Source organism: Bubalus bubalis, chromosome 17 (genome assembly GCF_019923935.1).
Source record: "Bubalus bubalis isolate 160015118507 breed Murrah chromosome 17, NDDB_SH_1, whole genome shotgun sequence".
In the NCBI taxonomy this organism is placed as follows: Eukaryota; Metazoa; Chordata; class Mammalia; order Artiodactyla; family Bovidae; genus Bubalus; species Bubalus bubalis.
Window position 1 is genome coordinate 24,787,018 of NC_059173.1, and position 14,628 is coordinate 24,801,645.

The 14,628-nt window shown below is 41.8% G+C and overlaps 1 protein-coding gene across 2 annotated transcripts in view; it reads right to left on the minus strand.

Annotated features, from left to right (window-relative positions):
* Nucleotides 1-14,628, minus strand: part of TMEM132D (transmembrane protein 132D) — an 893,797-nt gene that overhangs the window by 268,467 nt on the left and 610,702 nt on the right. For both annotated transcript variants that reach the window (XM_044930298.2, XM_045163122.1), the window contains exon 4: nucleotides 13,738-13,921. In XM_044930298.2, the coding sequence (XP_044786233.1) occupies nucleotides 13,738-13,921 (184 nt within the window). The remainder of the gene's footprint in view (nucleotides 1-13,737; nucleotides 13,922-14,628) is intronic.

Below are 14,628 nucleotides of genomic sequence, written 5' to 3' on the forward strand. Positions count from 1 at the left end.
TAAAAACAGATCATGAATCAGATGACATTTAAACACAGAGAAATCAGAAATCCTACTGCATGCATCATGGCTGATAAGGTACCTACTCCAGTGTCTGCCTGCCCTGACCTCATCCCCCCATCTCACTGTTCTCCAGCTTCACTGGATGCTCTCTATTCTAAGGCTCATCAGGCTGGCCTTGCTTTGGGCTTTGGCATCCACTTCTCCTTCTATCTGGAAAGCCAGCTCTTCTCAGATCTCTCCATTTGGGTCCTTTTTGGCAGCTCAAATATCACCCCTGCAGAGATGGCCCCATCTCAAAGAGCTTGCCCAGCCAAACCTTCTCCTTCCCAAACTTCTGTTCTATTTTCTCCTAAACATAGATCAGTTCTGAACTCACCTTGGTCAATTATTTTTTACTTATTTTTTAAATTGAGCTATGCTTGGTTTGAGCTTCCCAGGTGGTACGAGTGGTAAAGAACCCTCCTGCCAGTGCAAGAGACATAAGAGGCATGGGTTTGACCCCTGTGTTGGGAAGATCCCCTGGAGGAGGGCATGGCAACCCATTCCAGTATTCTTGCCTGGAGAATCTCATGGACAGAGGAGCCTGGCTGGCTACAGTCCAAAGGATCTCAAAGAGTCGGACATGACTGAAGCAACTTAGCATGCATGCTTGGTTTACAAAGATGTCTTAGTTTCAGGTATACAGCCAAGTAATTCAGTAATTCAGATATTTACATATAAATATAAAGAAAATATCACTGACCTAGAGCCAGACATCCTGGAATGTGAAGTCAAGTGGGCCTTAGGAAGCATCACTACGAACAAAGCTAGTGGAGGTGATAGAATTCCAGTTGAGCTATTCCAAATCCTGAAACATGATGCTGTGAAAGTGCTGCACTCAATATGCCAGCAAATTTGAAAAACTCAGCAGTGGCCACAGGACTGGAAAAGGTCAGTTTTCATTCCAATCCCAAAGAAAGGCAATGCCAAAGAATGCTCAAACTACCGCACAATTGCACTCATCTCACATGCTAGTAAAGTAATACTCAAAATTCTCCAAGCCAGGCTTCAGCAATACGTGAACGGTGAACTTCCTGATGTTCAAGCTGGTTTTAGAAAAGGAAGAAGAACGAGAGATCAAATTGCCAACATTCGCTGGACCATGGAAAAAGCAAGAGAGTTCCAGAAAAACATCTATTTCTGCTTTATGGACTATGCCAAAGCCTTTGACTGTGTGGATCACAATAAACTGTGGAAAATTCTGAAGGAGATGGGAATACCAGACCACCTGATCTGCCTCTTGAGAAATTTGTATGCAGGTCAGGAAGCAACAGTTAGAACTGGACATGGAACAACAAACTGGTTCCAAATAGGAAAAGGAGTACGTCAAGGCTGTATATTGTCACCCTGCTTATTTAACCTATATGCAGAGTACATCATGAGAAACGCTGGACTGGAAGAAGCACGAGCTGGAATCAAGATTGCCGGGAGAAATATCAATAACCTCAGATATGTCGATGACACCACCCTTATGGCAGAAAGTGAGGAGGAACTGAAAAGCCTCTTGATGAAAGTGAAAGAGGAGAGTGAAAAAGTTGGCTTAAAATTCAACATTCAGAAAATGAAGATCATGGCATCCGGTCCCATCACTTCATGGGAAATAGATGGGGAAACAGTGGAAACAGTGGCTGACTTTATTTTTCTGGGCTCCAAAATCACTGCAGATGGTGACTGCAGCCATGAAATTAAAAGACGCTTACTCCTTGGAAGGAAAGTTATGACCAACCTAGATAGCATATTCAAAAGCAGAGACATTACTTTGCCAACAAAGGTCCATCTAGTCAAGGCTATGGTTTTTCCAGTGTCATGTATGGATGTGAGAGTTGGACTGTGAAGAAGGCTGAGTGCCGAAGAATTGATGCTTTTGAACTGTGGTGTTGGAGAAGACTCTTGAGAGTCCCTTGGACTGCAAGGAGATCCAACCAGTCCATTCTGAAGGAGATCAGCCCTGGGATTTCTTTGGAAGGAATGATGCTAAAGCTGAAACTCCAGTACTTTGGCCACCTCATATGAAGAGTTGACTCATTGGAAAAGACTCTGATGCTGGGAGGGATTGGGGGCAGGAGGAGAAGGGGACGACAGAGGATGAGATGGCTGGATGGCATCACTGACTCCATGGACGTGAGTCTGAGTGAACTCTGGGAGTTGGTGATGGACAGGGAGGCCTGGTGTGCTGTGATTCATGGGGTCACAAAGAGTCAGACATGACTGAGCGACTGATCTGATCTGATATATATTCTTTTCCATTATATGCAATTATAAGATATTGAATATAGTTCCCTGTGCTATACAGAAGGTCCTTGTTGTTTATCTATTTGATATATAGCACTGTGTGTATGTTAATCCCGAATTCCTAGTTTATCCCCCCCTTCCCCTTTGGTAGCCATAAGTGTGTATTCTATGTCTGAGTCTATTTCAGTTTAATAAATATGTTCATCTGGATCATTTTTTTTTAGATTCCACACATTAAGAGATATCATATGATTTTTGTCCTTTTCTGCCTGACTTATTTCACTTAATATAATGTCTAGGTCAATCCAGGTTTTTGCAAGAGCATTATTTCATTCTTTTTTATGGCTGAGTAGTAGTCCATTTATTAATACAACACACACCACACTTCCTTTATCCATTCATCTCTTTATGGACATTTAGGTTGCTCCCATGTGTTGGCTATTGTGAATAGTGCTGCTATGAACATTGGGGTGCGTGCGTCTTTTCAAATTACAGTTTTGTCTGGATGGATGCCCAGGACTGCTAGATCATATGGTACATTTTTTACCAGCCACATCCCATGAGTGTGATGCACGCTCTGTTATCCCCTTCTCACAAGGGCCAGTGCCTGGCACATAGAGGGAAACTCAGTAAATGCTTCTTCAATGGACTGCCTTTCTGGGGTACCTGCAAAATGAGTTACATCATGAGCATTTGTTCACTGAGAACAACCAGTTGTACAGTCTCTGGGGCTGTAATAACCACACGACTAAACAACAATAGCAGTAAGTCTCCCGATTTGTTTTGCACCATGTACCTTTAAAAGCACCGAGGTGCAGCTGCTGCTGTCTCATTATAAATCACCTCTGGAGAGGACAGCTCATTAGCGAGCATCAAAGGTGACACAGTGGGCTGAAAAGAAAAGGCAGTGGCTTTGTGCGTAATAAATAATTCATTTTCAGATGACTTTTCCTATTTCAGTTAAGACTTCTCAATTTCATATTTTTACAAGTGCACATTCTTGCATTTGCATTTTCCAAAGATCTTTCCACATATTGAACTGATCAACAGCCTTAACTGTTTTCAGGGAGGTGCAGCGCACAGGTTGCGAGCACAGACTCCGCAGCCCATCTATCTAGAATCTAATTCCAGCTCAGTGTCTCAACTGAATCGCTTGGCGCCATTCTTCAAACACTGCGTGCTCTCATCCATCTGTGAAATGGGCATAAGAGTAGTCCAGGGACATCCCTGGTGATCCAGTGGTTAAGAATCTGCCTGCCATTGCAGGCGTGGACATGGGTTCAATCCTTGGTCCGGGAAGATCCCAAACCTGTGGGTCTTAGACTAAGCCCATGCGCCGCAATTAATGAGCCCGTGTGCTTAGAGCCTATGATCTGCAACAAGAGAAGCCAGTGCAATGAGAAGCCCGCACACCACAACTAGACAGCATCAATGAAGACCCAGCAGGGCCAAAAATAAATAATAAAATAAAAGTAAATAAAATTTGAAAAAGAGCAGTACCAACATCAGTGGGTCTCTTAGAACTGAATGAGTTAATCCCTGCAAGGAGGAACCTAGAGGCATATCTGGTACATAATAAACAGTAAGGACCTAGAATCATTATGATTGACGGTGTTTTGGGGAGTCAGTGACTCAACAGACACACAAAGGAAAGACTGCGTCTTGGAGCAGAGATTTTTCTCAAGGCCTGTTGCAGCATCTTAATTTGCACTTGGTTGAGAAAGTATAAAAATGAAAGCAGTGCTATGCCATCCAATGTGATTGAATTTTCAAAAAGTCTGAGGAAAACAACAGAGGGTATCTGGCATATTAATTAGCAGGCTGACACAGGAAAAGGATATCATGAAAAGTCAAATAAAAAAAGAGCCAAGAAATCTGCTTTGATGACAAAAATAAAAAGAAACTTCATTACTGGAGCCAGGAGAGAGAGTTTTTCTTCCATAATTTGGGAGCCTTATCTCAAGTTCAGATCTCAGAAGGTGACGGTCAGGGCACATGACCTGTGCTAAGTTCACAGTTGATGGGGGATAAAGCAGCTGGTGTGACCCTACAAGACCCGCACGGCTCTAGTGAGTGGTAAAACTGTTCTCCAGGCTTCTACTATGGGTGGTACCATGCCTTCAGCCAGGAATACAAATGTGAAGGGCACATGGTTTAATAACAACCACAGTGTTCGCAGATCATCCAGGCAAGGTGGTGTGCAAGAAGATTAACTCCTGAAGATCCTAAAACCAGGGGAAGGTATGGGAGATGAAAGGGCAGTTCTTTTGCTTTAAGGAGACAAATGTATTCAATTCAGGAAAGCTTACTTAAACTGCATTTATTTCATCAGGAGCTTTACAATAGCAAATTATATGGTAATGAGCGTGGGGGTGAGTTTTGTCTCTAAGGTTTACAGAAATGGAATTTTGCTGAGTCCTGGATTTAGGAGGACATGCCTTGATTGGTAAGATTTAAGAAGATGCAAGTGAGATCAGGAGGGAAGAGGTTATTTGATGATTACTTTCTTGAAATCCCCAAAATTGTAGAAGAAAGAACTCAGGCCTCAGTCAAAGAAGAGAAGGATCTGGCTACGTCTAAACTTCATGGTTCCCTGGGACTTCCCTGGTGGTCCAGTGGCTCCCAATGCAGGGGGCCCAGATTCGATCCCTGGTCAAGGAAGTAGATCCCACATGCTCCAAATAAGAGTGTGTGTGTCACAACTAAAGATCCTGCGTGCCGCAACTGAAACCCAGCACAACCAATATATAAATAACACAATTTTTTAAATGGCTGCTACCTGCTCTTGTCTGTCTTATGAGGCCCTTAACTAAGGCAAACTCAAGAGAAGAAGGCATTTGGTTTGGACATAAATGGTAAGTCAGGAGTGGCGCCCTGGAGTCTTGCTCCTACTTTGGAAGAGGGACCTGGAGATCAGAAGGATTTAGGTGGAGTTCAAACAATAAGATGACATAAGGAAGGACTTTGAAGGTACATAAAAGGACATTCAGAGTTTATGTCTTTCCAAGCATCTTGGGTACAGCTCTTGCTCCCAATGGTGTGATCTCAACCCACAAAAAGAACTGAAGAGTGTTTGAATTCCCCAACTTGATTGTTACCCTCACAAATCACATGGTAGTCACAGCAGAAGGTCCAATAAGAATCATGTCGGGCTGTGACGATCCAGGAGGACTCCCTGGAGGAGGTGGCAGGGGAAATGGGTTTATACAGAGAATTCTGAGTGATATCTGTTCTCCCATGAGTGTCATGTTTGAAGAAAGGTTTGGAATATATCAAATTGCACTTCATAAAGAACACATGGCACATCTGACTGTTTTTGCTTAAAAACTCAGTTGGCCTTCCCCAAGCATCTTCAGGGCTGGGTCTGGCAGACACATCTGAACTCTTATGTCATCTTATGTAAATGCCATGGAACATCACCATCACCAAGTCACTTTTGGTTATTTTCAAGGATAACTGCCTGTCCAGACTGTATCTCGTGATTAATTTTTATCTAAACTTCCAACTCAATTCTAATAACTAAAATTCAGGGACTTCCCTGGTGGTCCAGTGGCTAATACTCCATGCTCCCAATGCAGGGGGCATGGGTTCAATCCCTAGTCAGGGAACTAGATCCCACATGTGGCAACTAAGAGTTTGCAAGCCGCAGCTAAAGATTTCACATGCCTCAGTGGAGATCGAAGATCTCGTGTGCCACAACTAAGACACGGTGTAGTCAAATAAATAAATAAATATTAAAAAATAAAATTCAGTGGTCAAGGCTGAGACACAGCAAAATCAGAAACATCAGAAGCTCAGCATTAAGAGGAGGGTGTGCCCTTACAATCCAGAGGAGAGCTGAGTCACCCACATGCATCCTACATTCAGAACAGCCATCACAGTTATGGTACCCAAATAGCTACCGCCCAGCATGAATGAAAACACTGTTTGTTTTATATTAAAATAAAGAACACATGTTAATAGGTTTGAAAGGATATTCAACTAACTGATACGGCATTCAAATTGATGAATATCAGTCTCATCATCTTTGAATCCCCACAGAAGTTCAAAACACTTGTTTTAGCCAAAACACAGGAGGCAGATAGGACAGAATGATAAAGAACCTTGAGAAACTGGGTGCCCACTCCCCACCCCTGGAAGAATATTTTCTGACAAGAAATGCAAGAAATGGAAGAAATGCAAACATGCTCCCCAGAACCCAACAATGACATGCAGTTACAGACAAACACTAATTAGATTAATGGCAATGCTCATTTACTGACCTTTTCTTCAGAATTTTCTCCCAAAGGACCAAAAAAAAAAAAAAATAGATTTACTCACGAGATAGTAAGGGATCATTTACTGAACAGAAAAAATAAATACTGTAATAACAGAGAGATACACGAATGGATTTAGGAAAAAGAAATATACAGGTTTTAAGGCCATAGACATCAGGAAAAAATATGCAAAATATTGAGAAAGAAATAAGCATCTTTTGAAAAATGAACTTTGAATGGAAGGGGTTAACTGCGTGTCATCTCAAAGCTTTCCTGGAGATGAAGTTACACATCTCAGAAAGAACAGAGGGGCTGTGTGCTCACCCCATGTGTACAGGAGTCACAACTGCACTTACTTTTAGCATTGTTTTCTGGTGGGGGGACATTTTAATATTTGGAGGTTTTATAAGAACACAAAAGACAGGCACGATTTTTCCTCTTGGTTACAATTAGGGAGAGAGAAAAGATTTCCACTATGGAAAAGATCAGTAGATTTGACTACACAAAAATTAAACAAATACCCACAAACTTCTGCATGCTATAATATATACAGTAAGTGACACCAGAAGACAAATGGTAAACTGGGAGGAATATTTACAGCACTATGATCAAAAGGCATGAAAACAGAAAGTAGAAGGCGTTTCTAACGGCTGGGAGGAGGGCGGGGTGGGGCTAGTGTTCAGTGAGTTGCCAGGTGAAAATATTCTGATGATCTGTGGCACAACAGTGAAAATATTAAACACTAATAAACTGAACAGTTAAAAGGGACTGGGGTTTCCAGGTGGCGCTAGTGGTACAGAACCTGTCTGCTAATGCTAGGGACATAAGAGATGCAGTCTGTGGGTCCCCTAGAGGAGGGCAGTTTGGTGGCTCTTATAAAAAAATAGTATATAGTACTGCAAAGTTTTTGATTCCCATCCTTTGATTCAAATGTATTTCTAAAAGTTTATCAGAAATGTGGGCAAAGAATTGAGGGTGAAAATGTAGACCACAGGAAATTTTATAATAGAAAATCTTTTTAAAAAAACACTTTTAAGTTTTTGTGGTGCTATCATATAATTACTGCAGATGGTGATTGCAGCCATGAAATTAAAAGACACTTGTTCCTTGGAAGTAAAGTGATGACAAACCTAGATAGTGTACTAAAAAAGCAGAGATTTCACTTGGCCAACAAAGGTCCATATAGTCAAAGCTATGGTTTTTTCAGTAGTCATGTACAGATGTGAGAGCTGGACATGAAGGCTAAGTGCCGAAGAATTGATGCTTTCCTACTGTGGTGTTGGAGAAGATTCTTGAGAGTCCCTTGGACAGGAGGGAGATCAAACCAGTCAATCATAAAGGAAATCAAACCCTAAATATTCATTGGGAGGACTGATGCTGAAGCTCCAATACTTTGGACACCAGATGCAAAGACCTGACTCACTGGAAAAGACCCCGATGCTGGGAAAGATTGAAGGCATGAGGAGAAGGGGACGACAGAGGATGAGATGGTTAGACAGCATCACTGACTCAATGGACATGAACTGGAGCAAACTCCTGGAGATAGTGGAGGACAGAGGAGCCTGGCATGCCACAGTCCATGAGATTGCAAAGAGTCCGACATGACTTAGTGATTGAACAACAATCATATATAGGGAACTTTAGGGTTGGGTCTAAAATCAGACTCATCTTTCCCCCCACATCCTTCCTTCACACCTATAACCAATGTATTGAAAAGTCCTATCATTTGCCTGCTAAGATGTATCCTAAAATGGTCTACCTCTGCATCTTTCCATGGAGATCACCGCAGTCCACTGGGGTGGTCCAGAATAACCTCAGTGTCTCCCCATTATACATCTACATATATACATTCCCCATATACATTTTCACCAAATATATCTATAGCTGGACACAGGGGCTCCTGTGATAAAACTCACTCTCCCAGCCTCCCTTGCTCTGGACGTGATCGCTCAGCTGAGTTCATAGGCTGATGGGATGGGAGCAGAGGTGGTGGATTCAGAGAAGGGTCATGTCCTTCGTGGAGAGGGGCACACCCTCCCCTTGCACCCTTGTCCTAGTCCTGTTGGCTGCCACATGGACACATCTGTTATTAATCTGAGGCCATGGGGATAAGGTCAGTGTCTTTGGTGTCACTTGGCAAGAGGATAGAAGGATGCTATATTCTACCCCTTGGGGCCACCTGGTGACGCTGCTCACATTCAGATGGGAGAGGTGGGGACAAGCAAACGCCGCGGTTCTTAAGTCACAGTTATTTTACAGCAGCCAAAGTAGTCCTCTCTGATGTCCCTTTGCTCTCCCAAATCCATTCTCTACATACAGCCAGAGTGCTTTCTAAAAACATTCATCAGCACAGCGGCTGCTGTGCTGAAAGCCTTTCAGTGACTCCCTATCACACTGAAATATCCACCTCTGTTCTCTAGCTTACAAGCCTCCATATGACCTTGAGCTCAACTCAAAGTATTCTCTCCTGATGGACTCATTATGGTCCAGGTGAGCTGGCCTTCCTTCTGTCTCTAACATCTCAAAAAAGGTAACACATGTAAGTGATATTATATGGTCTTTGTCTTTCCCTTTCTGGCTTACTTGACTCAGTATGATAATCACTGTGTGCATCCATGTTGCTGCAAATGGCATCATTTCACTCTTTTTTAAGGCCGAGTAGCATTGGCACCCCACTCCAGTACTCTTGCCTAGAAAATCCCATGGACAGAGGAGCCTGGAAGGCTGCAGTCCATGGGGTCACTGAGGGTCAGACACGACTGAGTGACTTCACTTTCACTTTTCACTTTCAGGCATCAGAGAAGGAAATGGCAACCCACTCCAGTGTTCTTGCCTGGAGAATCCCAGGGACGGGGGAGCCTGGTGGGCTGCCGTCTATGGGGTCGCACAGAATCGGACACGACTGAAGTGACTTAGCAGCAGCAGCATTCCGTTGTATGTATGTATCACTTCTTCTTTATGCGCTGATCTGTGGATGGACATTTAGGCTGTTTCCATGCCTTGGCTGTCGTGAATAGTGTTGCTGTGAACATAGTGGGGCGTGTATTTTTTTGAATTATAATTTTTTCTGGTTATATTTCCAGGAGTGAGACTGTTGGATCTGGCACAGATGAACCTATCCATAAAACAGAAACAGACTCACAGACATACAGAACAGACTTGTGGTTGCTAAGGGGGATGTAGGGGAGGGAGAGGGGTGGACTGGGACTTTGGGATTGGTAGAGGCAAAGTACTGCATTTGGAATGGACAAACAATAAGGTTCTCATGTACAGCACAGGGAACCATATTCAATATCCTGCCACAAACTATAATGGAAAAGAATATAAAAAGAATGCCTGTATGTACATAACTGAGTCACTTTGCTGTGTAGCAGAGATTGGCACAACAGTGTCAATCAAACAAACTTCAATAAAAAAGAATATGCAGCACAAATGAGTAGATGACAGAATGATATCCGATTTCAAATACCTCTCAACAAACATGTAATGAACAAAAATAAAGTAAAAATAAAAATATACAGCAAAAGGTCTATTTAATGACCACTCCTCTAAAAACAAGTAAAGTTTTTTCCAATCAAGTCAAAGGTGAAATGATGCAACTTTCTCTGGAAAAGGGACTCAAAACGCTCCAAATACAAAAACACTGGGGAGTCAGGACCATGAAGACTTTAAGTTCCAGAGGAAGATGCTCAGAAGGTACTAGCAAAAAACTCTTCAGACCACATATGTTTTAATGCAATTTTAATGCAATTCATTCACTTCCATTCAAGAATTAGAGAACATCCCCCAATATTCAGAGCAGCATTATTCACAATAGCCAAGACACGGAAACAACCTAAGTGTCCAACCACAGATGAGTAGATAAAGGAGATGTGGTGTATATAAACAAAAGAATATGCCTCAAGACACAAAAAGGAACACAATTTTGCCATTTGCAGCAACACAGAAGAACTTGGAAGGCATTACGCTAAGTGAAATAAGTCAAACAGAGAAAGACGTATATTGTATGATATCACTTGTATGTGGAATCTAAAACAATACAACAGACTAGTGAATATAACAAAAAAGAAGCAGACTCACAGATCTAGAGAACAAACTAGGGTACCAGTTGGGAGAGGTGGTGAACAGGGGATATAGGGGTAAGAGAGAGGGAGGTATGAAGTATTGGCTGTAAGGTAGGCTCAAAGACTTACTGTTACAACATGGGGAATATAGCTGATACTTTGTAATAACTGTAAATGGAGTGTAACTGTTTAAAATTGTTAAAAAAAAAAAAAAAAAGAATCAGTGAGCATATACACACTGCCTGCTGCTGCTGCTGCTAAGTCGCTTCAGTTGTGTCCAATTCTGTGCAACCCCATAGACAGCAGCCCACCAGGCTCCCCCATCCCTGGGATTCTCCAGGCAAGAACACTGGAGTGGGTTGCCTTTTCCTTCTCCAATGCATGAAAGTGAAAAGTGAAAGTGAAGTCGCTCAGTCGTGTCCGACTCTTAGCGACCTCATGGACTGCAGCCTACCAGGCTCCTCCATCCATGGGATTTTCCAGGCAAGAGTACTGGACTAGCACTCTTCTTATCTTGGGAAACATGGGGACTAGGAACATTCCCTTTCCTGAAAGATTTTACAACATAATTGCTAGAGAATTATTTATCTTTTGCATTTAGTAACTAAGTGATTGTAACAAGAGCAAACATTTATTGTATGCTTGACTTCACTGGGCATTCTTCCAGGCCCTCTTGAATTATCACTGTCTCTTACATCAACCTTATGAGTATTATCTCTTTCACCCTTTGTAGATGAGGAAACTGAGCCAGAGTGAAATGAAGCATGGATGCATAGCTAATAATGGCAACTCACTCCAGTATTCTTGCCTGGAGAATCCCAGGGACAGAGGAGCCTGGAGGGCTACAGTCCATGGGGTTGCAAAGAGTCGGACATGACTGAGCAACTAAACAACAATAGCTGGTAAGGGAGACTAAGATATACGTATATTTTCTTTTGCTTCCCAGGAGGCTCATAAACATGAACACAGAATGGAAAACAGGTGCCAGGATGAGGAACCTCTCTGAACCTCAGTTTCCTCATCTGGAAATGGAGAAGGATTGTTTCAAATACTGCTCATTGCCTTGCAATATTTAATCTCTTGTTGTTTCCTTGTAACAGAACCTGAGCAAATGTGCCATGCTAAAAAGTAGACTTCCAACTAAGTATCCATATAACCAAGTTCTTGTTCATTGGATACACACAGAAATATTACATTGGCTTCTTATGACGACTTCTTGAAAGGGAAAAGGAATGAATCCAATTCTATATCTCTTCCTTTTTCTGGCTGGCAGAATATGGATATGCTGGCTGGCATCCCAGCAGCCATTTTGGACCATAAGGTAACCATAAGGATAGAATGTATGCCTTCGAGTGCTAAAGCAGAAATAAAGATGAAGACTGAGTCTCAGATAGCATGGGGCAACGTACCAGCCCTGCACTACAAACCTTAAGAGTTCTTTTACATTAAGGAAAAACACACTTGTATTAAAGTGACTACTGGCCAGGGCAAAGTGGAGTGAGTGGGGAGGGCTAGGTTTGGGGTTAAGGTTAGGGTGTGTTTTCAGCCAAACGCAATTCCTAACTGATAAAAACTGAGATTCTTCTAGCTCTGCCATTACACACACTTCTACAATTACATGTATCGTAGCCAGAAAGGGTGATGCAAGATGAGAACAGTTTCAGAGACCAGGAGAGGACAGAAAGTGGATTCATGTGAGCAGGGATTCATGTAGGTTATGAAAAACAGTGGGGTCTGAAACAGGCTGACAGTCTAGGCAGAAGAAATGCTGAACTCAGGAAACCAAGCAGTCTGTCTGATGCTGAGCCAAGCAACAGAAGCCGTGCAGTGTATGGCTAACAGCTCATCAGACTAAAGGTGCTGAAAAGGGGAACAAATTCAAATAATTACTTATTCAAGACAAACGGTCTTGCCGTTGCCAGTAACAGAACCACTAACAGCCTAAACTAAGGAGTGCTGCTGTTACATATGAAATAATGTACCAGGGGAGATCTGGCGCCTTTAAAATATAATAAAAGAAATAGTTAATAAGAGCCCTTATCAACTGAAGGAACCCAACACCTTTACATCGCCTAACGAACAGTATAATAACCAACTTAGTGTCACTAGGCAACTGTCCATGTTACCTTGTATGGAAAGATTGATTCCTGACATCCTTTCATGGCCCCATAATAACTCTTGTCAATAATTCCTAATAGATGGTGAGGGGGAGACATGAGGCTGTCAATCCTTCACTTCCAACAGTAAAAGTACTTTTGTAACACGAGGAAGCTCAAAGTACTCTCAGCAGACTCTCAATCCCAAGCATTTGCACTGTGAAAACTCACATCAGGAAAACGTATTATTCCTTTGTAGAGAGACCCTGGGAAAAGGTGAGGCTAGATAAGGCATCGGTGTGTTTGTTGAGCTCAACCTGGGTGCTTAGTCTTCCCACAGGCAATGTGGTCCATTGCATAGCAACCGGGGGCGGGTCCTTCTAAGGATGAAAACCCATCTCTGTTCCACAAATCCTAGGAAACACATGGACTGACTTAGAGACCTAAATCTTTTACAAGTTGCAAATAGATGGCCTGTGAATGGATTATAGCTAACCCTTTCCTAGACAAGCTTGATTTAAAATAAAATTAGTTCTAACAAGAAGTTGATGGTTCACACTAAAACTATATGGATGTTTTCTGTTGAAAAGTCAGTAGGTCTTAAGAATTCAGACTTTTCCTTAGCTTTCCTTGAATTTCCTGCATGGCTTTCCTGTTGGCTAGGCCTTTTCACTGGGTAGGTATTTGTCAAGTCACTTGTCACCTTTCACTTAGATGCTAGATCTGTTTGGTCTCTGCAGGTATACATGTTTAAGATCCTTGACTAGTCTCCAGTGTATCATACAAACACCTTGATAAAATCATCATTACTTTTCTTATAGTGGAAGACCCAAATCTAATGCCTGGATTTTGGTTATTTTCTAAATAATATTTTAAAGATATATATAAGTATGTATTTAGAATCAGCAATTTGAAGTAACTTTGTCAGTTTTCCCTGACCCTGGTTCTGGGCTCACTGACATTTTTCCCATGCGTTTAGGTCATGTGTGTGATGCTTTGCCTTTCCCTGAGGTCTGTATTAACAGCCCAGGGCAGGGACTGTCTTACCATGGCCAGTGGGATGACTCCGATCAAGTCTTTCTGACTCACGTAGATCTTGGAGACACCCAAGTCAGACGTGATGTCTCCTGGATATTCAACCTGCCATGTGACAAGCTGTGTGGCCGGCGGGTCACCGGGTTCTTCTATTTCTACGTCGATCTGCATGACTTCATAGGAGGCACCGTTAGCACTGGACAGAAGGAGAGAGAAGGAGAGAACAACACTGAGGCCTGGGTGGGCTTGCCTGGAAGGCAATAGACAATTTCCACGCGCACTTATACTATCGTTCAAAGAGTCTGTCGGAAAAGTAACCTTCGATGACCATGGACAGATGAATGGACAAAGAAGATGTGATATATGCACATATATAATCTATATGATATATACATATATATTATACATATATTTATATATAATAGAAAATTACTCAGTCATAAAAAATGAAATAAATGCTATTTGCAGCAATGTGGATGGACCTAGAGATTATTATACTAAGTGAAATATGTCAAAGACAAATATCATATGACATAATTTATATGTGAAATCTAAAAAAAGATATAAATGAACTTGTTTACAAAACAGAAATAGACTCACAGACATAAAAAACAAACTTATAGTTACCAAAGAGGAAGGGGTAGGGGATGGAGGAGAGATAAATTAGGAGTTTGAGATTAACAGGTACACACTACTGTATATATGATAGATAAGCAATGTGGATTTACTGTATAGCACAGGGAACTATACTCAATATCATGTAATAATCTATAATGGAAAATAATCTGAAAAGAATAGACACACATATATATATGTATAACTTAATCACTTTGTTGTACACCTGAAACTAATACAACATTGTAAATCAACTATATACCAATGAAAAAAGAAAGGAAAAAAAAA